This window comes from Callionymus lyra, chromosome 12, assembly GCF_982586985.1.
Source record: "Callionymus lyra chromosome 12, fCalLyr1.hap1.1, whole genome shotgun sequence".
NCBI lineage: Eukaryota > Metazoa > Chordata > Actinopteri > Syngnathiformes > Callionymidae > Callionymus > Callionymus lyra.
In genome coordinates, this window is record NC_141829.1 from 12997532 (window position 1) to 13023572 (window position 26041).

Genomic DNA, 26041 nt, shown 5'->3' on the forward strand with positions numbered 1-26041 from the left:
AACACATATTTTAATATTTATACTCAATTTCTTTTAAATATTTATATCAACCTTCATGTCTTGTGAGCTCAGACGACTTCTCTCATCAACAGGTGTTTTCTGTGAACATGGACGGGACAGACATCCAGGTGGTTCTTAACGTGTCCGTGGACTCCCCCCTGAACCTGGCGGTGGACTGGGTAAACGACAAACTCTACGTGGTGGAGTCCAGCGTGAACCGGATCGACATGGTGGACCTGGACGGGAGTAACCGGGTCACGCTCATCACCGAAAACCTGGGAATCCCGAGAGGACTGGCGCTGGACCCCACCGTCGGGTAATCTTTCCACCCTTGCCCCCATTTTCCACATACAGTATCGTGGTCGCGCTCCATCGACGGGGAATAATGGGGTGTGTGTGCGATTAGCAGATTGCGCTCAACAGATTAGCGAGGAGCAACGTAAGTGATGACCCTTATTGTAATCCAATATTGAAGTCCGAGGCGGGGGGGGGGGGAGACGGAGCCAGGTGGCTACAGATATATTACTTATTCTCAATTAAGAGTGCGGCCTTTTCAAAAAGATGTGGAAATAGATGGGATTCTGTGGATGCCTGATAAAAAAAAGAGAGGAATGTGTTCCCCTCGCTTATCTTAATTAAATTTGTGGGAATCTGTGGAAGGTTGAAAAAAAAGAAAGAAAGTTGACGGAGCAAACATTTTCCTTTTCACAGGTATATGTTTTTCTCAGATTGGGAGGCTTTGAATGGGCATCCGAGTCTTGAGCGAGCGTTCATGGACGGGACCAATCGCTACGGTATCATCCGGACTAAGCTGGGCTGGCCCTCCGGGATCACCCTGGACTTGGAGGCCAGGCGCGTGTACTGGGCCGATAGTCGATATGATTACATTGAAACCGCCACGTATGACGGACTCCATCGGTCAGTGTCCCAAAATATCTACTCTTACTTTGGTTCCACGACATCTTCTGACGAATCCTCCCGACTCCCCCATTAGAAAAACGGTCATCCACGGAGGAGCCGTCGTCCCGAGTCCGTTCGCCATCAGCCTTTTTGAAAACCACGTGTATTTCACTGACTGGACCAAGATGGCCGTGCTGAGGGCCAACAAGTTCACGGACAGCGCTGCCGAAGTCGTGTACTCCTCGCAGAATCGTCCGCAGGGTTTGGCCGTGATACACCCGCTGAGACAACCCCATGGTGAGAAGATTGAGATCGTTCAAGTGACTACTGGGATTGAATTCTCTTCATTGTGCTAGCATTATGATATATAGTTGTTAGGGGTGTGATAAATGTAGATATAGATACACCAATATATCACTTTTTTTCATGATACTGTATCGATATTCAAAGGCACTGTATTGATTTATTTTTTCCTGATATATAAATATATATTTTCTCCCCCCCCCCGCCATGACTGAGGACGAGAGGATACAGTTGACTCCAGCAGTTTTAAAGCTGATGCTTTTCATATTTTGGTTTCAGAAAAAACTAACTAAATATTCAAAGTGTTTGTTAATTTTTTTAAGGCCGATAAATGGCACTACATCTTTCACAACTAAAGGACAGTCATATCCCGCGAGATCCCAGCGACGACTGAGGACGAGAGGATACAGTCGACTCCAGCAGCTTTTAAAAGCCGATAATTGGACATATTTTGGTTTCAAAACAAATGAAAGCAGTTACTACTTGGTCAAGAGTCATGTGGTCTGTAAATTCTGCAACACCAGAGTCAAGTACTGCATAATACTACAAATGTATCCTTGGTCATAAAGTATTACCATATAGTATCATTGCCACTGTATTATGATACTGAATGCGACGCCAAATTCTTGCCAATAGACATAATAATTTTCACGACGACATGACAAAAAAGTTTGCCGGAAAAGTGGCTTGTGGCGTAAGCAGTTGCAGGTTCAACTCTGGATAAGATTGTGTCGTTGTGTTGCTGAGCAATACGGGATCCGGAGCTATTGCAACAATTTGTTTTTATGTCTTAACAAGAAGGATCTGTCTCACCTGCAGTTGATATAAAACTCTGCAGCAAGAATTCTGAGCCGCTCTAGTAGAAGAACTCACATTTCTCCGATCCTTAAATCTCTTCACTGGCTTCCAGTTTTTTTCAGGATCAAATTAAATCATACTTACTTCTTACTTACTGAACCCCGAGTGCTACTGATGGTGAGATGGCGCGTCAGAGGCTCTTCCCATCTATGTATGACTTTGTGTCGCTTATGAAAAAAGCCTAAATGTGAATGTATTGGTGTTGAAAACCATCGTGGCGTCTGCTGATCTGTACAAATGCGTTCTAGTGCCCAATCCCTGCGCTCAAAACAGAGGTGGATGTGATCAGATCTGTGTCTTGAGTCACAAGACCGATAACGACGGGCTGGGTTACCGATGCAAGTGTCGCCTCGGCTTTGACCTGCACGCTGACGGCAAGCAGTGTTTGGGTAAGAAGTTCCTGTAGAATCAATATCATTGTGTGAAATTAAATCTACCTTTTCTCTGTCTTTGACTCCATTTTCTGTCTCTCATCTCCACTCCAGGCGTGAGGCAGTTCCTGCTCTTCTCCAGCCAACTGGCCGTCCGAGGGATCCCTCTGAACATCTCTCAACAAGAGGACGTCATGCTTCCGATCACCGGAGCTCCGTCCTACTTTGTCGGAGTGGACTTCAGCGCCGCTGACGACGCCATCTTCTTCTCAGACACGGCCAAGGATATGATCTTTAAGCAGAAAGTGGACGGGACTGGTAAGAACGTGGTGACCCCTAAGATGCCAGGGTTTAAGATAAGATAAGAAACAGAGATTTGGGAAAAGTTGCTTCAATGAAAGAAAATATTTTCAATTTAAAAGACAAGTTTATTCAATGAAAGAAAATATTTTCAATTTAGAAGACAAGTTTATTCAAATGAAAAAAATATTTTCAATTCAAAAGACAAGTTTATTTAATGAAAGACAATATTTTTAATTTAAAAGACAAGTTTATTCAATGAAAGAAAATATTTTCAATTCAAAAGACAAGTTTATTCAAATAAAGAAAATATTTTCAATTCAAAAGACAAGTTTATTCAAATAAAGAAAATAATTTCAATTTAAAAAAGAAGTTTATTCAATGAAAGAAAATATTTTCAATTTAAAGGACAAGTTTATTTAATGAAAGAAAATATTTGCAATTAAAAAGACAAGTTTATTCAAATAAAGAAAATATTTTCAATTTAAAAGACAAGTTTATTCAATGAAAGAAAATATTTTCAATTGAAAAGACAAGTTTATTCAAATGAAAAAAATATTTGAAATTCAAAAGACAAGTTTATTTAATGAAAGACAATATTTTCAATTTAAAAGACAAGTTTATTCAATGAAAGAAAATATTTTTAATTTAAAAAACAAGTTTATTCAATGAAAGAAAATATTTTCAATTTAAAAGACAAGTTTATTCAATGAAAGAAAATATTTTCAATTTAAATTACAAGTTTATTCAATGAAAGAAAAATATTTTCAATTTAAAAGACAAGTTTATTCCATGAAAGAAAATATTTTCAAACTAAAAGAAAGTTGCTTCAATCAAAGACAATATTTTTAATCAAACATATAGTTACTGTATTTTAAAAAAAAAGTCCAATTAAAAAAAGTTGCTTCAATCGTAAAAGAATTGGAATCAAACCAGTTGTCGAGGTCAAATACCCAGAGACCAGCTCTAAGGTAACTGGACAAGACTCTGGTCCGTGGTGTTGATTTTGAACGGGCTCTTGTTTTCTCTGCCTGGTCCACAGGAGGGAAATCCAAGCTGACAGGCTCTTTATCTAGTTGTGTTTCTCTGTCATCTGTGAGTTGAAGCTGCTCTAACAGCTTTGATCCGCACAGGCAGGGAGGTGCTGGCGGCCAATAGAGTGGAAGGAGTGGACGACCTGGCTTACGACTGGATTTCCAAAAACCTCTACTGGACCGACCCCCGATACCGGAGCATATCAGTCATGAAGTTATCTGATAAGTCGCGGAGGGCCATCGTGCAGAACCTCAACAACCCCAGAGCCATCGTGGTGAATCCTATCATTGGGTAAAAGAAATCATTTCAGAAATGTATCTATCACATATCACACACAAATTAAAGTGTTCATTTTTTGATATTATTTATTAATAATTTGCTTTTCCCTATGTATTATCTCTTTATTTTGTGCCAATATTTACTATATTATCGTGTGAGTCTACCTTTCAAATCTTTTTTTAATTTTTTTTTATTGATATCCTATTCCTATTATGTCTTAATATTTATTGAGTTTCATCCTTATTCTTATATGTTTGCTTTTATTAAAAAAATGAATTAACTGAATTTCTATCTTAATTTTAAACTGATTCTCTTTATTTTCTCTATATGTTTTTACACAATTTAATAAAAAATAAAAAAAACATTATTTATAACTTGGAAATTAACACTTTTTAAAATGATTAATATTTTTTATATTTAAAAAATGGCTTCTTTCCTGTATTATTGCATTAATCTTCTTTTCTGTCTTTTTTTTCTGCTGTAAACCTGGAATCTTATCTTTGTCCTAAAATAATGCTTAATTTTTTTGATCCTCTATAACTTAGTAATTTAAAAACATTTAAAAAAAAAGCTCTCAAAAGTCAATATGTTTATTAATATTATGTATGTATTATTAAGTATGTTATAGTTATTTTTAAAGCAACTTTCTCAGACCAGGGTCACAAAATCAAAAGTACACAGTACACAGTTAAAAATACATACAGATAAAAAAAAAGGAAAAAGCCTGCACAAATAAAAATGTCTTGAGATGCTTTTTGGAGGAGTCAGTAGATCCATCAAATTTATCCTAAAAGAAACTGGCAGCCAATGCAGAGTTTTAAGGATCGGGGAAATGTGAGTTCTCCTACTATAGTGGGTCAGAATTGCAGGCGAGCGGCAATCTCGAGCAAAAATACTTTATATAATTGAATACAACATCTTAAACCATTATGGCAATAGGTAAATTATCAACCATATAATCCTGTAAAACTGATGTTTATACATTTATTTTCCCAGTTATATCTTCTGGACGGACTGGTATCGCCCGGCGAAGATCATGCGGGCCTGGGGAGACGGGTCTCACGCCAGGCCCATTGTCAACACCACCCTGGGATGGCCCAACGGTCTGGCCATCGACTGGAGGTGAGAGAAGTGTCGCTCGGGCTCTTTGTTTTTGTGGAAACGTCCTCTTAACTATTGTTGTCCTCACAGCTCCATGCGTCTGTACTGGGTCGACGCTTACTTCGACAAAATCGAGTACAGCAGTTTCGACGGAGGGAACAGGGTGACCTTGGACCGGATCGATCAGATCTCACGTCCGTTTGGTCTGACCATATTTGAAGGTATAGAGCTGGAGCTTATTAAGATTTAACTGTCGTCACTTACTACCAATGAAAATTGTATGTATATTTCTATTAATTACACCAATTAATTTTGATGAAAAAAAACCTTATTAACGATGCAGTGGAAATATGTTATTCCTTATGATATATTTTTATTATTGATTGGATTAAAAAGATTTTTTGACACCATGTCCTTGAACTATAGAAGTATATCAGTGCCATCAAAATAAATATTGTTTTTTAAGCATTTATGAATATTTGAATTCAATAGTTTCTATATTCAAAGGTTCATTTGTTTTTATTTAATAATGGGAATCAAATATATTTAGTTTTTATAGTTATAGTTTATACTTAATTATATATATATTTTTTTTTACACATAACAATTGATATTCCAATAATAAAAAAGAAAAATCTAAATTCAATATAGTTAATGAACAGCCTTTTAAATTCAATATAACATTGTATATAGTTCCAATTTATTTATTTATTATTTATTCGAGACCATTTGGAACTTCTTTTAATTATTAAAAGTTATTGAAGTTAAACAAATTTAAACTTTTTAAAACACAAATGATCAAATACAATGATTCATTAAAGACAAATCCAACCTTTGAATAAGAAAACTATTATTAGTATTCAAAAACAAATTGCTAAAATGCTAAAAAACATTTAAATAAAACATTAAATCCTGTTTAAGAATAAATGTTTCACCTCAGAAGACTCGATTGCTATCAAGATAAAGTGACTCATGATGTTAGAAAGCAGATGAATTAAGTTTCATTCTCCTCAGGTTACGTATATTTCACCGACTGGCGTCTGGGTGGGATCGCACGCGTGCGCAAGTCCGACGGTGGCGAGTTCACCTTCATCCGGAGAGGAATCAACCACATCATGCACGTCAAGACTTTCAACACCCACACACAGACCGGTCGGTTCAGAATCACATCGTAGATTAAAGTTAAAAGATGATTCTAATAGATTTTAATTCAATTTTTTTCATCAGGGTCAAACTTCTGCAGCCGACCCACCAACCCCAACGGCGACTGCAGCCACTTCTGCTTCCCGGCCCCGGACTCCCAGAGGGTGTGCGGTTGTCCGTACGGCATGAAGCTGGCGCCCAACCAGCAGACGTGCGTGGCGGACCCTTTCAACGAGCCCCCTACGCTGCAGTGCGGCGCCAACTCCTTCTCCTGTGGCAACGGCAAATGCGTCCCAAGCAGCTACAAATGCGACGGTGTTGACGACTGCCATGACAACAGCGATGAAGACGACTGCGGCACAAACAGTTAACCTCATTTTTTTTTGTTTTTCTCCAGATTTCTATCCAGTTATTCCAACGTTTCTCTTTTCTGTCCACCAGACAGCACCTGCTCCCCGTTTGCATTCACTTGTGCCAATCAGCTCTGCCTGCCAGCGTCGTGGCGCTGTGACGGACACAACGACTGTCTGGACAACAGCGACGAGAGCAACTGTCCGACCAGGCTTCCCCGAACATGTCCGCCCGACCAGTTCACCTGCGCCAACCACCACTGCGTCCCCAACACCTGGCGCTGTGACACCGACAACGACTGTGGCGACGGCTCGGATGAAGAGGACTGTCGTGAGTTCATAGACACTTTCCCACAAAAAGCACGAAACTATAGAAGTCTATGGAATGAATCAGTGGCATTAGAAGGGTTGAATTTAACCGTCAAGATGTTGAAACTTTTAATTATTTTATTATATTTTAAGTGAGGTTTTAGTGTTTTTTTAAATTATTTTTATTTTGAAAATGTTGATTATAATTTAATTAAAATATATAAATAATGAATTAAACTTTTTCAGTTTTTCAGAGTTTGTAATTGTTATTAAAATACATTTAAAAAAAATAGTTAATTCATAGCCTTTTAAATTATAGTAATGTGGTTAATAATTGTAAAAGCTTCAATCATGTTTGCACTATTATAACAACAATTTTATATTTAATTTAAAAGGCTGCAAATAAAAAAATATTGAATTTAGACATTTTATTTTTGAATGATTGGAATTAGAATATCACACTGTGCTAGAAATAAACAAATATTCAAAAATAAATGTTTCATTATTAATATAAAACCAAAGTAGACATTTCAATATAGAAAAGATTGAATTCAAATATTTATAAAAAATATGAAACGACTAAAACTTTTCTAAATAAAATAATCAAATCAAATTTAACCATTTAATATGGCTATGATATATTTCCCTACGAATAATGGAATTTTAAACTTTTATTTCAATAAAAATATTTGAAATTATATTTCAATTATTTCCAAAAACAAATACAACCTATTAATTGATAAATTATGAATTCAATTATTCCCCAGAAATATTCAATTATTAAATAAAACAACAACATTTCATCCATCCTTCCTCCCAGCCAGTCACAGCAGGAGGCTTTCAAGAATGAGTCTGGTTCTTCTCAAGGTTACTGCCTTCTAAAATGCAGTTTTTCCTCAACAATGCACATTGTGCTTCACTCATTATTGAGTTGCTGGGATCTGTTTTTCCTTTCTCCACTATAGTCTTACTTCAACTGTACAGTGTTTCAATTCAATCATTAAATATTCTAACATCACAGATCTACTTCTAAACGGGTCAGAGTTCAACAGAAGCTCTAAAGACCATTAAGTCGTCGTCTCCTCGTCCATCATCACTTCTTTCTTCTCCTCAAGTCTTCTCAAGTGTATCAGACGAATCACTGAGTGAGAATAAATAACCGGTGTCGTCGAGGGCATCAGGACACGAAGTGTAAGTCAATAGATGACGAAGGTTCGCTTCATTACGTCAAACCAAGATTAAGAGTTCTTTATTCCCTAAACACCATTCAGTCTCCCAAAGACGAGCGCCAGAGTCCGATTCGCTCTGCTTTGAATACGTTCAGCTTGTTTTTCCAAAGGGTTGAAATAACGCTTCTGTTCTTAGTCAACGTGGACTTTGGAGAAGGTTTCGGGCACTTTTTAAAGGTCACATCTGAGCGAAGAAGTCGTGATACCTTCGAACCTTCAAACTCCTTTGATGTCACTCAGTCTCTTGTGTTTGTTTTTTTCTTCTTGTCGCCAGATCAAGGTCAAGCATGTCAACCGGGTCAGTTTCAGTGTCCGGACCACCGCTGCATAGACGCCACCTTTGTTTGTGACGGCGACAGAAACTGTGTGGACGGTGCCGACGAGCAAGGCTGCAGTAAGAGCTTCTTTAATGCGGTTTGTTTGCGACTCACCGAATGGATTTCATTGGTTTCCCTTTTTGTTGGTCAGTCTTCAACTGCAGCGTCACCGAGTTCAAGTGCGTCAGCGGTCGCCAGTGTGTCAACGCCTTCTATCGCTGCGACGGCGTCTTCGACTGCCTCGACCGGTCGGACGAGCAGGGCTGTCGTGAGTGTTTGGGTTTAGTTTTTGTTCGATATAAAGAGCACAAGTTCCTCATTTTCTGAATTGACTATATCAAAAATCCCATCAACACTTGTTTTCCTACAAAATAAAAGTGAAAGAGAGCAAAAGATTTAAATACAATAGAAACAATTTAAGAACGATGAAACAAAACCCTTATTTTTGACTAGATTTAGTTAATAATTATATATGAACAAGGTCTGAAATTCAATTCCTTTTAATATGGGATGTTTAAAGACAAGTATTAAATTATATACTGTGTTTTAACAGAATATTGACATTTTAAATTGAACATTTAAATGCTGAAACCTTTTTTTATTGGAATGTTTTGGAATTTTAAGCATTGATTTCTGTTTAAAATAATTGAATTTGAAAGTTTCTATATTTAAACGTTTCATTTCTTTAATTAAAATTGAATAATGAAATCATTTTTATATTGAAAAGTTGAATTAATTTGTTGCGGCTTTTTGTTTTTTTTACACCTACAGTTTGATATTAAGTTCCAATTAATCAAAAATAAATGTTTTTAATTCAATTTTCTATAATTTGTAGCCTAATTAATTCAATTTAATTTGGTGTAAAAGGGCGACTCTGATTGGCTTAAAGTTTGATCAATTAGCTCGGTACTCGTTTGGTATTGTCTGGTTACACTGTTATACCAATATTTTTATATTGAATTTATAAGCCTATAAATGAAAGAATATTGAATTAAAAACATTTATTTTTGATTAATTGAATTCAGAATATCAAACTGTATGTGTACATAAACGAATGCATTCATTTTGAAAATACTATTTTATACTATTATTCAATTAAAAATGCAAACTTTCAATGTAGAAATGATTTAATCTAATTAAGTAAAAACTATTTCAACGCTTGAAATGAAAACGTTTCAACGTTTGATATGTTAAACTCAAGCATTCCATAGAAAAGCCTCCTCTCCCTCTTTTTACGGATTAAAAATATATATCTTCCTCTTTAAATGACGATTTAATGAATCTAATCCATTTTTTGCGACCGACTTCAGCTACGAGACCTCCGGGCATGTGCCACCACGAGTCCGAGTTCCAGTGCCAGTCGGACGGGAACTGCCTGCCCTCCACCTGGGAGTGCGACGGGCACCCGGACTGCGAGGACGGCAGCGACGAACACAACGCCTGCACGCCTCGCACCTGCCCGTCCTCCTTCTTCCGCTGCGACAACGGCAACTGCGTGGCCCGGAGCTGGCTGTGCGACGGCGACAACGACTGCCGGGACATGAGCGACGAGAGGGATTGCCCGCCGCCGCCCTTCCGCTGCCCCAGCTGGCAGTGGCAGTGCCCGGGTCACAGCGTGTGCGTCAACGTCACCAGCGTGTGCGACAACACGCCCGACTGCCCCAACGGCGCCGACGAGTCTCCGGTCTGCAGTGAGTGGCGTCGACTCTGGCGGCTTTTGATGCGTTCGTCTGCAAAATCATCATGAATACAATGTTACTTGTCACGTGTCTGTGTTTAAATCATGCACGTGTTGTGATCCGTGAACCTGATCTTACCTGTGATTCTTCCTGCTTTTTCTCACCGCTTTCAGACGAGCCGCTGCCAGGTACGAACAAACACTTAATCGTTCTCACAATGTTGATTCCATCAATGTGGAATTATATCAATGTCATCAGAATATTGAATTTTGATATTTCATATGTTGAAACTTTGATTATTAGTTTTCTAGTAAAATGCTGAAAAAAGAAGCATTTTTTCAAATAATTTAATACAATCATTTCTATAATAAAAAGCAGAATTTTATTTTAATTGAATCATTTCTATATTAACATGTTTGAATTTTATAAATATAAAAAATAATTGCATATTTTGAATGTAAATGTGGTGAAATTCTACTTCCAATAAAAAAAAAATCTAAATTTCTAAATTTTATTATTTTCAATTAAAAGCCTTTTAAATTCAATAATAAAAATGTATAGTATTGACATCTTTTTGTATTTAATTATTTAGTATTTAATATTTAGTCATTTTAGTTTGTAACTAATAAATAGTTTTTTACATATAGAAAATAAATGTTATGAATTCAATATATTTCCATTTATATCCTTTTAAATTCAATATAAATATGTAGGTATAATAGTGCCGCCATTTTTATGAATTGAATTTAAAAGGCTACCAATCAAAAAGTATTGAATTTAGACAATGTATTGTTAAATTATTTGAATATAGAATTATTATTTTATATATTTGCAGCCTTTTAATTTCAATATAAAAATGTTGCCACAATACAAACATTTTTTACTGAATTTAAAAGGCTAAACACTTTGAATAGTTGGAATTATGTCTAAAAAAATTTTTAAAAGTATAACTAATTTTGAGAATATTCAAATGTTTAAATTGAATTATTAAAAAATAAAACAAACACAACATTTCAAAATACAAAATATCTCTATTTTCATTTAAATAAATAGAGTTTCAACATTTGAAATGTTAACGTCAAAGTTTCAATATTCTGATGACACTGATATACTTCCATACATTAATTGTCTTGTGTCTTTTAATATTTGTACAAATTTATGTTTAAAAATATATATATTGCTTTAAATTTAAACACTAAATATAACTAACTTATATATGTATAATATAATATAATATGATATAACTTTAAATGAAGCTGGTATTGATGCCTTTCCTCTGCCGACCCAGATCAGGAGACATGTTTGGACAATAATGCAGGATGCACACATGGCTGCATTCAAGGGCCCTTCGGGGCCCAGTGCAGCTGCCCTGTGGGTTATCAGCTGAGCAACGACTCCAAGACATGCGTGGACATCGACGAGTGCGACCCCCCCGGCCTGTGCAGCCAGCACTGCTTCAACGAGCGAGGATCCTTCCGCTGCCACTGCCACAGCGGTTACTCTCTGGAGGAAGACCAGCGGACATGCAAGGCCACAGGTGAGTCGTCGTGTTGCAGGGCTTAGCTTAAGAGACAACACAGGGGTCCCTCATTTTTTAGGGGGGTTACGTTCTGGAGAGCGACCCACATTAAAACTTCTTTATATTGATAACATTGAGATGAACTTGTGAACTCGACATTGCATAAGACACGCCCTCTCAACAACCTTCTTAATAACAATGCCTGGAATAGCGACCATTATGCTTTGCCGCCCAGTCAACGAATCACAGCGCTCAATCACTTTTGCTATAGCAACATAGACATAGCATTTAACTCCAGTATTGTGTTGATGAACCAGTCATCGCTGAATAGAACAGGATGTCGGAAGGCATCACGGGAATTCACTGTTTTTTAGGCACCATAAGTAAAGTTGCTGAAATAATTAGTGCCTTACACTTTCGTAGTTGAGTTTCAGACCTAAAGATTTTTCATAGCTTCTGTGACTATGATTATTTATATTATTAATTATTTCTAACTATTTTCACTGTGTGCTGAAGGGTCTACAGATTATCTAGTATTAGTTATTTGAAAATATAGTGCATATTTTAACTGCTATATTAAAGTGAGTCTGGATATTATACAATCATACAAACTTCATCTAGTAACTGCTGCAGAAGTATTTTGCTGACATGTCTGCCATTGTGTAGTAGTATAAATGGTAGTAAGGTTGTGTTCAGGTTGTGTCCCTAAATGTAGCTAATACTTAGAGATGAAAATAGGGATGCTAAACTACAAAAACGTAATTTCCTTTTCGGAAGTATATTTGTGACATCAGAATTTTGAATGATTGAATTTAACATTTTTAGATGTTTAAACTTTTTTTCATTACATTTTTTGGTTTGTTTTAAGCATTGAATTATTTTTTGAATAATAAAAATTCTATATTGAAATGTTGAATTTGCTTTTGAAATATTTTGCCATCCATGATTGGCTGAAAGTTCAGTTTTCTTTTGGTATTACTCTGTTGGTGCATAACAGCATGTTTATATTGAATTTAAAAGGCGACGAATGAAAAAAAAAAAATACAAAAAAAATCATTCACTTAAAAAACAAACATATATATGCATTTTAAATTATTTAAAAACACTAAATAAATGTTGCCTCTCAATATTGAAATGTTTAATGTTCAATCATTTCAAATATTACATTTAGAAAACACATTTTTGAATTATTAGGATTAGAATATCAAAATATACAGTATGTCCAAAAAAACTTGTAAAAAAAACTTAAACGGATTCACCCTTTCAATATAGAAATATTTGAATGATTAAAAATCTATTATTCAATGCCTGAAAACGTTGAAATATTCTGATGACACTAATAAACTTCCATAGTCCTCATGTTATTTACATTTTTTACGCACAATTTTAACATGTTATGAATTGGCTTAAACATCAACTATAATTAAGTAAGTAAGTAAGTAATGGTTATTTCTAGACCAGAGTCACAAAGCGCTTCAAATCAAAAACAATACACAGTTAAAATATATACTTTAATTGAGTATAACCTCAGGAGACGCAACATTGACTGGGGGGTCATAAATGAACGACGATAAAGAGACCACAAGCCTCCCCCTGCAAACCCCCCCCCACTGTGAGACCGACACACTGTCTTTCTTCTCCCTCGTCCAGCTCTTGCTCCTCGAGTTTCTATAGATAAGACGAATAACATTTATGTCACTCACTGGTCATCACGGGTGTAATTAGGACATAATCACCAACAAAGGGCTGTTTTTATGCGGAGTGTGCCCGACATGATCTCCTCTTCCACGGAGATAACCCGCTGAAAGGGTTTGTAACACGAGCCGCTATTATATGACAAGAAGTGCATTCCCTGGAGGCTGCAACTGGAGCACCAGAGTCTAGAGTCCAGCGGGTCCAGTCCTGGAATCCTCGCAAAGTTTACCTGATTTTTATTAGCATTAAAATAAAAGATCGTTTTTCTCTTCTTCAGCTTCTCGCGACGCCTCTCTGCTGGTGGCCAGTCGAAATCAGATCGTGAAAGACGACATCACCATCCAGCCCAACGTAGTCCACTCGCTGGTCCGGGACGGTCAGAACATCGTGGCCTTGGATTTCGACTCGGTCGCGCAACGTCTGTACTGGTCCGACACCAGCCAGGATCGGATCTGGAGCGCCAGCATGAACGGCAGCGACCGGACGGTGGTCGGTTTTCTACGCTCCTGAAAATACAAGACGGTATATTTGCTTTAATGAGTCTTAAGTTTCAATTTATTCTCACAGATATTCGACAGCGGAGTCACCGTCACCGAGAGTCTCGCCGTCGACTGGGTGGGCAGGAATCTGTACTGGTGCGACTTCGTGCTGGAGACCATCGAGGTGTCCAAACTGGACGGGAGTCATCGCACGGTGTTGCTCAGTCAAAACGTCAGCAACCCCCGTGGCCTGGTTCTGGACCCGAGAGACAGGTCAGAACCGCTCGTCACCATCACATAGTAGTCAGGATTCCTTTGGATCCTTAAGCAAGTGAGAACCCAAGTCTCCAGACTCACTCACATGTTTCAAATGTTCAGGTCTTCCTCTCCAAGATGCAGTAAGTTCCTCATCATGACCATGTTTTGAACTTATTACTTTATAAAGTTCTCCCCCTTCTTAAATCCCGGCGAATGAGAGGTTACGAGAGTCCATAAAAATGGCTTCACTCTTCCTCCAGCCAGCTGTAATCATGCCCCGCTTTGTTCATACAACAAGTCACTTGGAGATGGAGACTTCCAGGATTGATGACATGCAGTGACAAACCTTGATGTTTGACCAATCCCAGCAGAGTGGATGTGGTTATCAAGAAAAAACAAACAAGTTTTTTCAGTGGGCGGGGCTTAAACAAACTCAAATCTCTAAATTGGTCAAAATATATTTATTTATATTTTTAACAAAGTTCCTGGGTCAAGGTGATCGACCTCCCTGACTTGTATAAATTCATAATCAGTTGTGGAGGTTTGACCCAGAGACACCACAAAGGATACCACAAACACATTTGTTTTGGGGCCTTCGGGTCACCTTGACCCAGAGACAACACAAGAGATACCACAAACACATTTGTTTTCGGGCCATTGGGTCACCTTGACCCAGAGAAAACACAAGGGATACCACAAACACCTTTTTTCAGGCCATTGGGTCACCTTGACCCAGAGAAAACACAAGGGATACCACAAACACATTTGTTTTCTGGCCATTGGGTCACCTTGACCCAGAGAAAACTAAAGGGATACCACAAACACATTTGATTTCGGGCCTTCGGGTCACCTTGACCCAGAGACAACACAAGGGATACCACAAACACATATTTTTTCGGGCCTTCGGGTCACCTTGACCCAGAGACAACACAAAGGTTAAACAGTCTTGAATTGAACCCCCAACATGCATCTGTTTATTAAAAACCACACGTGTTCTTCAGTGCTCACCTGATGTTCTGGACCGACTGGGGGAAGAACCCTCGCATCGAGAGGTCCAGCATGGATGGAAAGCTTCGAACCGTCATCATTAATCGAAAGCTCTACTGGCCGAACGGTCTGACCATAGACTATCCAAATAATCTGCTGTACTTCGCCGACGCCTACTTGGACTTCATCGACTATTGCGACTACGACGGGAACAACAGGCGACAGGTTCTGGCGAGTGACCTGGTGAGCGTACGGGCCGACGGAATATAAAACATATAAACGTGTGAAAGTCTACATACATGCATTCCTCTGCACACTCAGGTCCTGCAGCACCCTCATGCCATCACCATCTTCGAGGACTTCGTCTACTGGACGGACCGATACATCAACAGGGTGATGAGAGCTCACAAGTGGCACGGAGAGAACCAGACGGTGGTTTTGTTCAACCTGCCTCAGCCCATGGGCCTCGTGGTGGTTCATCCAGCGAGACAACCTGCAGGTACGTGTCGTGCAACATGATGCAAGTGCTTTTGTGGTCTAGTATGGTATAGTGGTAAAATACTATTGTATTTTTCAGACTATATGGCAAACTTGGAATCCAATGCCTTATAATAGGATTATTTATTATATTATTTATTATTTATTCTAGTTTCGCTTGCTGGCCTCAGATAATTTTATGTGGTACACGATGCTCAAAAATCTGTCAAAATGTTAGTAAGTTACTCCCCGAGACTTCTTAGTATTCCTTAGCAAGGCTCTGTAATATACTTCCCAATGCTCCTTGGTATGACTCTACAAGACTATGTTGTAGTACTCTGCGAAGCTGCGTAGAATTACTCCACAAGGCTCCGTAGTATTAATTCACAAGGCTACTTAGTATTACTCTATGAGTCTATGTTGTAGTACTCCGCAAAGCGCCGAAGAATTACTCCACAAGGCTCCGTAGTATTACTTCACAAGGCTACTTAGTATTACTCTATGAGTCTATGTTGTAGTACTCCACAAGGCTCCGTAGTATTACTTCACAAGGCTCCGTAGTATTACTTCACAAGGCTACTTAGTATTACTCTATGAGTCTATGTTGTAGTACTCCACAAGGCTCCGTAGTATTACTTCACAAGGCTCCGTAGTATTACTTCACAAGGCTACTTAGTATTACTCTATGAGTCTATGTTGTAGTACTCCGCAAAGCGCCGAAGAATTACTCCACAAGGCTCCGTAGTATTACTTAGCGTGTCTCCGTGGTATTACTCCAAGAGGCTCCGTAGTATTACTCTTAGCTATACTATAATTTGTTTTGTATAACACTTGTGTGTGACTTTAGTTACTGACTGTGTTTTAATGTATTGTAAATGATATTATATATATTTATACTGTCATGTCAATAAAGATATGAAAATGTCTCATATCAAGATATAAAAAGATAAAAATGAAACAAAGGTAGAGTAAATCAGCTAATAAGATGCGAAAAACATAAATAGATGGATGGATGGATAGAGGGATAATATGATAATATAATAATAGATAATATTTTCCCTCATATGAAATTATTCCTACAGCAAATATTATTTTTAAGTAACAAAAGCTGATATTTTCTAAACACTGATGCATGTTTCCTTTATCGTCTCAGGTGTGAACCATTGTTCTCAGCATCCCTGCTCTCACATCTGCCTTCTCTCCGCTGAGGGACCGAGCTTCTATTCCTGTGCCTGTCCCTCTGGCTGGACCCTGGCTGAAGACCAAACCACCTGCAGCAGAGGTACTTCCTGAAATGTTCCGAACCACTTCCCCTTTCCTAGTCATCGATGAAGCCGTCGGATCCAGATGCATTTCCTTGCGGTACTTTTGCTGTCAACCTCTCGCTTCCAAAATCCATCACGTCTCATACCCGATATTAAGAATCATAAGCGTGTCTTTCAAAGTCCCCTCAAGACAAGGGAGCTTTAATTCGAAGCTCCAGTCGTCTCCCTCGGGTCTACAGATTAACCGGTCTCAGGTTTCAGGCCATTAAAAGCCAAGACGGTCTCCTCTGACAGCGATGATTACCCAAGAATGAAAATGCCTCGCAATCATTCCATGATTCTAATCTGCGATGACAAAGCAAATCAGATTGTGGAACAAACGTTCGCCAGTCAAAAGATAAAGGTTCTTATTGAGGTTCCCTTGTCGTGCGGCAGATACTCAACACCGACGGTGATCGCTGTGGTGAAAACATAAACCTTTGACTCTGTGTCAAAAATATCATTTGCACTTGTAGTGGAGGAGCCGTTCCTGGTGGTGGTGAGGGACAGCGTCATCTACGGGATCTCCCTGAACCCGGAGGACAAGACCAACGACGCCATGGTTCCTGTGGCCGGGCTTCAGAACGGGTACGACGTCGACTTCGATGACTCGGACCAGAACATCTACTGGGTCGAACATCCGGTACGTTTCTGACTTAAGTCTCTCTTGAAATTTTTTGGTAGTATTTTATAGATTGTTAGAATATGATTTCTTTCCAAGTATATCAGTGTATTATCAGAATACTAAATGCTTGAATTTAATATTTCAAATGTTGAAACTTTTATATTGAAATGTTTTTTTATAATTTAATTGTTTTCACGTTTTAACAATTGCATTCAATCAGTTTTATATTGAAAGGTTTAATTTATTATTGAATATTATGAATATTATTTATTTAAAATTATTTTTAAAATTATTTCTGTATTAAAGGTTCAAATTCGTTTTTTGTAATTATTTAATAAAAATAAAAAAATCGAACATTTTCTAAAACGCTTTTTTTTTTCACATATAAAATGTTGTCACTGTTATACCATCATTGAAACATTTCTATTCATTTTGTTTATATATCTTTTAGTTAATAAATAATTGAAACAACAATTGTTGAAACAAGATTATAAAACTCTAGGTTTATAGTATAATAATAATAATAATGTATTTTTTAACAATTAATAAAGCAGCTACAGCAAATTTTACCTTTCAAAGTTCAATCTTTTGAATTAAATATTTCAATTAAAAATAATTAACCTTTTAATATAGACGTTATTGGATTATTTGATGATGATGATTTTTGAAAAAAAAAGTTTAGCGTTGACAAAAAACAACATCAATAAAAAAAGTTTCATTTTAAATGTTACACTCAACCCTTTAATATTCTGATGCAACTGATTAACGTCCATAAAACTGTTTTTGCTCTTCTTCCTCTTCTAGGGCGAGATCCACAGGGTGAGGTCGGACGGAACCAACAGAACAGAGTTCGCGCCTGCGGCCGTCCTCGGATCTCCTGTCGGTCTGGCCTTGGACTGGATCACAGAGAACCTGTACTATACGAACCCATCAACACAGTCCATCGAGGTGCAAGAAACCAGCTTTCTTTTGTTTTTTAAATTCTGATACGAGCATTAAAAAACTTATCTTATAATAACAATTTAAGGATTATTATTATATACTGTAAGTAAGTAAGTAAGTAAGTAATATTTATTTATATAGCGCTTTTCTAGACCAGGGTCACAAAGCGCTTAAACAATCAAAACAATACTCAAAAAAGTACATACTTTAAAGATCAAGATAATACTGAGAACAACACAGGAGTTCCAGAAAATCAAGGAAAAGCCTGAACAAATAGAAACGTCTTAAGATGTTTCTTAAAGGAGTCAGTAGATCCATCAAGCGCAAAGAGAGAGGAAGATCGTTCCAAAGCTTAGGAGCAACAGCCTGAAACTGTGTGCAATATCAGGGTCACTTTCCGGGGTCTTGCTGATTTGCATATTTACAGTATATATATTTAATATATTCTAGTAAGCTAAAGTCAAGAACTAAAAAGTTCCTTGAGGTTTTCACACTCTTACAAATGAGTGATTTATTTGAACAACAGATAAACGTCAACGCAACCTTGAAACGAATTACCGCACCCACGTTAATTATGGTGGCAACAAACAGTGAACTCCCATGATGCCTTTCTACCAGGGATGTACAGTGTGTCTCCACCACTAAGGCTGATAGATATAGGTATCCACGCCATGTGAGTCTTCAAGTTCATCGTGCTTCCAACAAATCATTCGTCCACCACATGGTTTGAATATGGTGTGAGTCGGGTCAAGTTGACCCAACTACGATATGGAAAAAACCCCTAAATAATTTCACTCAGTTTCAATAAGTTGACCAGTGAGTCTTTTAAGGCACGTCAAATGTCTTGTTGTCTGTTCGTCCATCTTTGTTCAAGTTTGTTGTCTCGTACTTCTGCGTCAGTGCCTGAGGACGCCATGGTGCGTTTAGGGTGCCTCGGAAATCGATGTTACAATCGCATTTGCCGATACAACAAGGCTAGAGCCGATAGATCGTGAGTTCACCCGCAAATTAAATCCGATGCACATTTAATCTACCGATGCTGTAGACAGCTTCAGTTAGTTGGCTGGGCGGCAAAGCATTATGGGAGTCACCGTTACTGCGAGGGTTGTTGAGATGATTCAAATAAATATTGTAAATTAGGTGTGGTTGATTTAATCCTTTAGTGAAAAATGTGAATGACAGTTTTTGAAAGGTTTATTAAAAATGAATGGTCACTTTTTCATGTATTTTATTTAATATTTTCAGAACATAATGATCACAATAAACGCACTGTTATGCTTATATTTGTCTAAATATCTGTATGTGTCTGTATCTGGTTGTGCTTAATATTATCAAAAGTCTTTGTCACAAAGTTGAACAAGAGTTTATTTCTTGTCTAGGTCCTGAAACTAAGAGGGGAGGTACAATACCGGAAAACTCTAATCACCAATAATGGCTCTCCGACTGGCGCTGGCAGTCCGGTTGGCATCGCAGTGGACCCTGCACGTGGGTAAGCTCCAATTCAACAACTCCTGGCACGGCGTTAAAGCCACGATCGCCGTCTCTGAGGGAAACAGCGCCAGTGTAACCGAGGAACACACTCCAGCGAGTACAGCCACGTCTGCCTCTTATCATGTTGACCTTTTTTTTTTTTGTCTCATTTCGCAGCAAACTCTACTGGACCGACCAAGGAACCGAGAGCGGGATTCCTGCCAAGGTGGCGTCTGCTGACATGGACGGCTCCAACCCTGTCAACCTGTTCACCAATAACCTGGATCATATCGAGTTCCTCACCGTGGACGTCCAGGAGAACAAGCTGTACTGGGCCGTGACCAGCACCGGCAAGGTCAGGTTACTTAGTGTTTTTCATGGATCTGCTGATATGATGTCAAAAGGTCATGAGGTTTCATTTTAGAGCTCAGTAGATGGCGCTCTCATATGGAAGTATCTCAGTGCCATCAGAATATTCTATGGTTTATTTTAAAGTTTTCTTTGAAAATGCTGCTTGTCTTCTGTCATTTCTGGGTAAAGGTGACCCAAAGGTCAGAAGACAAATGTGTTTTTGGTATCCCTTGTTTTGTCTCTAGGTCAAGGTGAACAACCTCCTCGACCTTCATAAATACATATAATCACACCTTTTAATAATCGAAATTATAAAATTTAAAACATCCAAATTGATATTTTTTTTTATAAAAAGTTTTTCTCAGGAATGATTAATAAAAACATTAAGTTATTAAATATATTTTTTTATTATTATTTTATTACTTTGTTTTATTTTGTTCTTTTAATTCAATATATAAATGTGGTCACTATTATACTAACTTTTTTTTTAATTTCTTGTAAAAAGCTACAAATGCAAAGAATATCGAATATTTAAAAATTGTTATTGTTTGAATTGTTGAATTTAGAAAATCAAAGTCTTTTTAAAAAAAAAAAAGTTAAATCATGTTGCTCAATTAAACCAAACCAATTAAAAGGCTCTGAATTACAAAATATGGAAATTAGAAAATGTATATTTTAATTTTTGGTATTTGAATATCAAATTATAGTCGAGAAAATATTTTAATTTGGAAATATTCACATTTTTTCATTCAATTTTTTATTTTTTTTAAACCTTTCAATATACAAATTATCGAATTCCAATGTTTAATTGAAGGAAAAAAAACTTGTAAATATACAAATATTTGAAATGAAATTATTCCTAAAAAACAAACTCAACATTTTGTGATAAAACTATTGAATTCTTATATTTGAAAACATAATTCAATGGTAAACAAAACAAAAAAACGGCAACGCTACAATATAAAATTGAAAGTAGTCATTGAAACTGATGACACAGAGTGAAACCTCATCATCCGATCGCTTCTCCAAAGTGAACTTCCTCTCTGCGAACAGATAGAACGCGGAGACACGGACGGAACGAACCGCGTCACCATGGTGACGGGCCTCTCTCACCCCTGGGGCGTGGCCGTCTATCAGAACCACCTGTACTTCAGCGACCGGGACTTCGAGGTCATCGAGCGCGTGGACAAGTCCACCGGCGGAGACAGAGTCGTCCTGCGAGACAACACATCCGGACTCCGAGTCCTGAGAGTCCATCATCGAGAGAGTGAGTCGGAATCAAAAAGTTTCGGAATCGACACGTTTTTTTTAACGTTTCTGTGTCACAGCCTCGGCTGGTACTTCCAACGGATGCACGGACAACGTGGGTGCGTGCGAGCAACTGTGTCTACCGCGACCACGGAGTTTGTTCAGTTGCGGCTGCGCCACCGGTTTCACGCTGGACGCCGACAACAGGACTTGCGTCCCTTATCAGTCTTACGTGGTCATCTCCACGTTATCGGCCATCAAAGGCTTCAGCCTGGAGGGAGCAGATCATTCCGAGGCCATGGTTCCGGTGGCCGGACGAGGTGAGTTCCCGCTTCGTCACCCGGGAGAAACTTCAGATCCTGATCCTTGTGCGTCTCTGGTTTCGCTCTCTCAGGTAGAAACGCTCTCCACGTCGATGTCCACATGGCGTCCGGTTTCATCTACTGGTGTGACTTCAGCAGCACCGCCGCGGGCCAGAACGGCGTCCGGCGGGTCAGGCCCGACGGGTCCGGCTTCCAGAGTGTGGTCACGTCTGGAATCGGACGAAACGGGATACGAGGCATCGCCGTGGATTGGGCTGCAGGTACCTGTTTGTAAATGACCCGGTTTTTGCTCAACTTTAATCATGTTTGTTATAATAAATTATGTCAGTTTGTAATTCTTAAGAAAACAAATCTTATTTTTAACATTCAAGGAATTTCATCGTCATTCCATTGACGAAGAATAGAGTTGAAATCATTTCTGAGGCCTCTGTGAAGACAGAATTATTACAATTCATTCATTCATTCATTCATTATCCCTTGCCTGGGTCGTGGGGAAAATGGAGTCTATCCCAGTATCATAGGGCGAGAGGCAGGGGACACCCTGGACAGGACGTCAGTTTGTCACAGGGCACACAAAGACAGACAACCATTCAGACACACTTTCATACCTACGGACAATTTCCCAAAGTTCTCAATCAACCTCTGTATGGTTTTGGACCGTGGGAGGAAACCAGAGTGCCCGGAGTAAACCCACGCAACAAAATTTGATTTATCAAATGTATATCTCAAGACACTTAACTATGGAATGATATCAGAATGTTGAATGAATTAATTTTATATTTTAAACATTTATTTTTAATTATTTGATTGAAATTCCTTTTTTTTTAAGCATTTAGTTATTATTTTTTAATAATTTAATTCAATCGTTTCTATAATAATATTGAGTATGTTTTTATTTTGTAAATTGTAGTTTTCAATCAGTTTTTTTAATTAATTAAATGAGAAATTTTAGAAAATTTCATAAAATAATTGAGTTTGATATTCTACTTATATTGATTTATATATGTTCTAAATCAATATTTTCACGGGTATTTTTTTTTAATCTACTTCCATCTGATGATGATACATTTTATATTATAATAATTATAACTGTATCTGCTTAAAAAACTGTCTTTCTAAAATGTCTTAAACTCTATTATTAGGATGATTTATATAGACTATTTTTTTAATGCTATAGTTTCAAGGAAATCATTTCTTTCATTAAATTGATGAAATACTGTATAAATTACAATAACGTTTATCTTTTAAATGACTTTCAATACTATGTATTTTTAAATTCCCAATAATTAAGTTAATAAATTTGATCCTGTTTAATACACTTTTAAATATAATCGACGGCTCATGAATTGGACCAGAAAAAGGTTCTGTAAATGAGGCACATTTTTGACTTTGTTTATTAACACATGTTTGTCTCTAAGAAACTTCACTTTAAAACTGTTTTTCTTTTCCAGGAAATCTCTATTTCACGAACGCCTTCCTCACCGAGACCTACGTGGAAGTGATCCGCCTGAACACGACCTATCGCAGGGTTCTGGTGAAGACCCAGACCGACATGCCGAGACACATCGTGGTGGATCCCAGGAACCGTTACCTGTTCTGGGCCGACTACGGCCAGAACCCCAAGATCGAGAGAGCCCTCTTGGACGGGACCGACCGCACCGTTCTGGTGACCTCCGGGATCATCACCCCTCGAGGTCTGGCGCTGGACCGGCACACCGGATACGTGTACTGGGTGGACGACTCCTTGGACATGATCGCCCGGGTCAACCCTCAAGGAGGGGAGGCGGAGATCGTCCGGTTCGGCAGCCGGTACCCGACGCCGTACGGGATCACGGTCTTTCAGAACAGCATCATCTGGGTGGACCGGAACTTGAAGAAGGTCTTCCAGGCCAGCAAGGAGCCCGGCAGTACCGAGCCGCCCGCCGTCATCCGGGACAACGTCAACATGCTGCGAGACGTCACCATCTTCGACCGGAACACCCAACCCACCTCGGCGCCGGAGCTCAACTTCAACCCCTGCCTGGACGCCAACGGAGGCTGCCAGCACTTCTGCTTCGCTCTCCCGGAGTCCACGTCCGGACTCCACCTGAGGTGCGGCTGTGCTTTCGGGAATCTGGCGGCGGACAACAAGAGCTGCGAGGTGTCCCGGGACGACTACCTGGTCTACACCACCGAGAGCACCGTCCGCAGCCTGAGGCTGGACCCGGACGACCACTCGCTGCCGTTCCCCGTCGTCAACGTGCCGCGGACTTCCGTGGCTCTGGACTTCGACCTCACGGACAACAGGATCTACTTCACGCAGAGCTCCGGAGCCGGAGCCAGCAAGATCCGCTTCATCAGCCTGCTCTCGCCGACGTCCGCTCCGGTCGAGGTGGCATCAGGTGAAAACACTAATACACACTTCATCAAAGCCTGTACATTGTTTTTATATAAGCAGATTATAAAGTGCAGTATGTACAACTATGTAGTATTAATCCGCAAAGCTTCCTACTCAGGAGCCATGCGGAGTAATACTACAGACCATCAAGGAGTTATATGACAAAATATTAGTACTACAGAGCCTTATGAAAATATACTTTAGAGCCTCTTAAGGTTATACTATAGATACTTGCAAAAATATACTTTAGAGACTCGCAAAGTTATAATACAGACACTCGCGAAAATATACTTTAGAGCCTTCAAAGTTATACTCCAGACTCCTAAATATAAATAACTACACAGCATCTCAAAATTATAATACAAACACTCAAGAAAATATACTACAGAGCCTCTCGAAATTATACCACAGACACTCAAGAAAATATACTACAGACCCTCTTAAGGTTATACTATAGATACTTGCCTCTCAAAGTTATAATACAGACACTTGAGAAAATAAACTACACAGCCTCTCAAAATTATACTACAGACACTCAAGAAAATATACTACACAGCCTCAAAAAGTTTTACTACAAGGCCTCGCAGAGTTAATAGTTCTGAGCATTGGGAAGTAATACTACAGACCATCAAGGAGTTTTACCATGGAGCTTCACGAAAATATTACTACAGAGCCTCGCGGAGTAATTCTACGAAGCCTCCGCCTGTTAAACTGCAAAGTATCTCAGAGTAATAATATTGACTATCTTTGAGTTATACCTCTAAGCATCACAACGGAATATTACGTAGCCTTGCGGAGTAATACTACGAAGTATAGCCGAGTTGTATCACAGAGCATCAGAAAATTATGGAGCCTCACAGAGTTATACTACGAAGCCTCGTGGAGTTGTACAATACAACGTAACCTCTCTGAGTATTATATATATATAATATATATTATATTATATATATATTATACTACAAAGTCTTAAGTAGTAATTATGGAGCATCCCGGAGTTGTACTACGAAAAACTTGCGGAGTAATACTAAGGTGTGTGTGCTTTTAATTTTTGAGAAAATGTACAGTATGTATTGTCTCCAAAAAACACTGTATACAACAAGTAACCACTTGTTACAACCAGTACACAATTACATGATCACTTATGAATAAAAGTAGATTCACTTTGCATTTCATTGACCTTCATCTTTGTGTAATTGTATGTGTGTGTTAGATCTGGGGGCTCCTGATGGAATCGCCTACGACTGGATCAATAAAAGAATTTACTACAGTGACTACGTGAACCAGAGCATCAGCTCCATGTCTGTGGACGGATCTCAAAAGACCGAAGTAGCTCATGTGTCCAGGCCCAGAGCCATCATGTTGGACCCGTGCAGAGGGTACGACTCCCTTCGCCTTCTGACACATGAATGTGTAAAAACTTTCTTAAATATACGTATGTTTCTCAGGTACATGTACTGGACAGACTGGGGGACCCATGCAAAGATCGAACGGGCCACTTTAAGCGGGAACTTCCGAACCCAGATCGTGAACAGCAGTCTTGTGTGGCCCAATGGACTCACCCTGGACTATGAAGAAGCCAGACTGTACTGGGCTGATGCCAGCCTGTAAGTATAACAGTGTTTTTATGTTTTTATATATATAATATTGAACGGTTGATGTGTATAAATCATCATTAAGAAATGTTTAAGTTGTCCATGTTCTTGGTTTTTTATAAAAGTTTTAATACAGGTCGATTTGATGAGTTCTTGGAAAAGTAAAACTGTGTCAAAATGTATTTTAAAGTACATCAGTAGTACATTTTCAGAAATTCTT

At 38.5% G+C, this 26041-nt stretch overlaps 1 protein-coding gene across 1 annotated transcript in view; it reads left to right on the forward strand.

Moving 5' to 3' along the window:
* The window catches only part of lrp2a (low density lipoprotein receptor-related protein 2a), a 70227-nt gene that overhangs the window by 14639 nt on the left and 29547 nt on the right, over positions 1 to 26041 (forward strand). The window contains exons 12-42 of the mRNA XM_087804364.1: positions 93 to 316; positions 712 to 918; positions 995 to 1197; positions 2310 to 2450; positions 2547 to 2750; positions 3866 to 4058; positions 5043 to 5168; positions 5238 to 5368; positions 6162 to 6299; positions 6375 to 6656; positions 6732 to 6971; positions 8453 to 8572; positions 8647 to 8763; positions 9806 to 10186; positions 10348 to 10362; positions 11463 to 11711; positions 13666 to 13877; positions 13956 to 14140; positions 15127 to 15355; positions 15434 to 15611; positions 16743 to 16871; positions 17370 to 17536; positions 18323 to 18466; positions 19840 to 19949; positions 20108 to 20285; positions 21335 to 21548; positions 21610 to 21849; positions 21924 to 22112; positions 23304 to 24233; positions 25440 to 25605; positions 25675 to 25833. Coding sequence (XP_087660490.1) covers positions 93 to 316; positions 712 to 918; positions 995 to 1197; positions 2310 to 2450; positions 2547 to 2750; positions 3866 to 4058; positions 5043 to 5168; positions 5238 to 5368; positions 6162 to 6299; positions 6375 to 6656; positions 6732 to 6971; positions 8453 to 8572; positions 8647 to 8763; positions 9806 to 10186; positions 10348 to 10362; positions 11463 to 11711; positions 13666 to 13877; positions 13956 to 14140; positions 15127 to 15355; positions 15434 to 15611; positions 16743 to 16871; positions 17370 to 17536; positions 18323 to 18466; positions 19840 to 19949; positions 20108 to 20285; positions 21335 to 21548; positions 21610 to 21849; positions 21924 to 22112; positions 23304 to 24233; positions 25440 to 25605; positions 25675 to 25833 — 6401 coding nt within the window. The remainder of the gene's footprint in view (positions 1 to 92; positions 317 to 711; positions 919 to 994; positions 1198 to 2309; positions 2451 to 2546; positions 2751 to 3865; positions 4059 to 5042; positions 5169 to 5237; positions 5369 to 6161; positions 6300 to 6374; positions 6657 to 6731; positions 6972 to 8452; positions 8573 to 8646; positions 8764 to 9805; positions 10187 to 10347; positions 10363 to 11462; positions 11712 to 13665; positions 13878 to 13955; positions 14141 to 15126; positions 15356 to 15433; positions 15612 to 16742; positions 16872 to 17369; positions 17537 to 18322; positions 18467 to 19839; positions 19950 to 20107; positions 20286 to 21334; positions 21549 to 21609; positions 21850 to 21923; positions 22113 to 23303; positions 24234 to 25439; positions 25606 to 25674; positions 25834 to 26041) is intronic.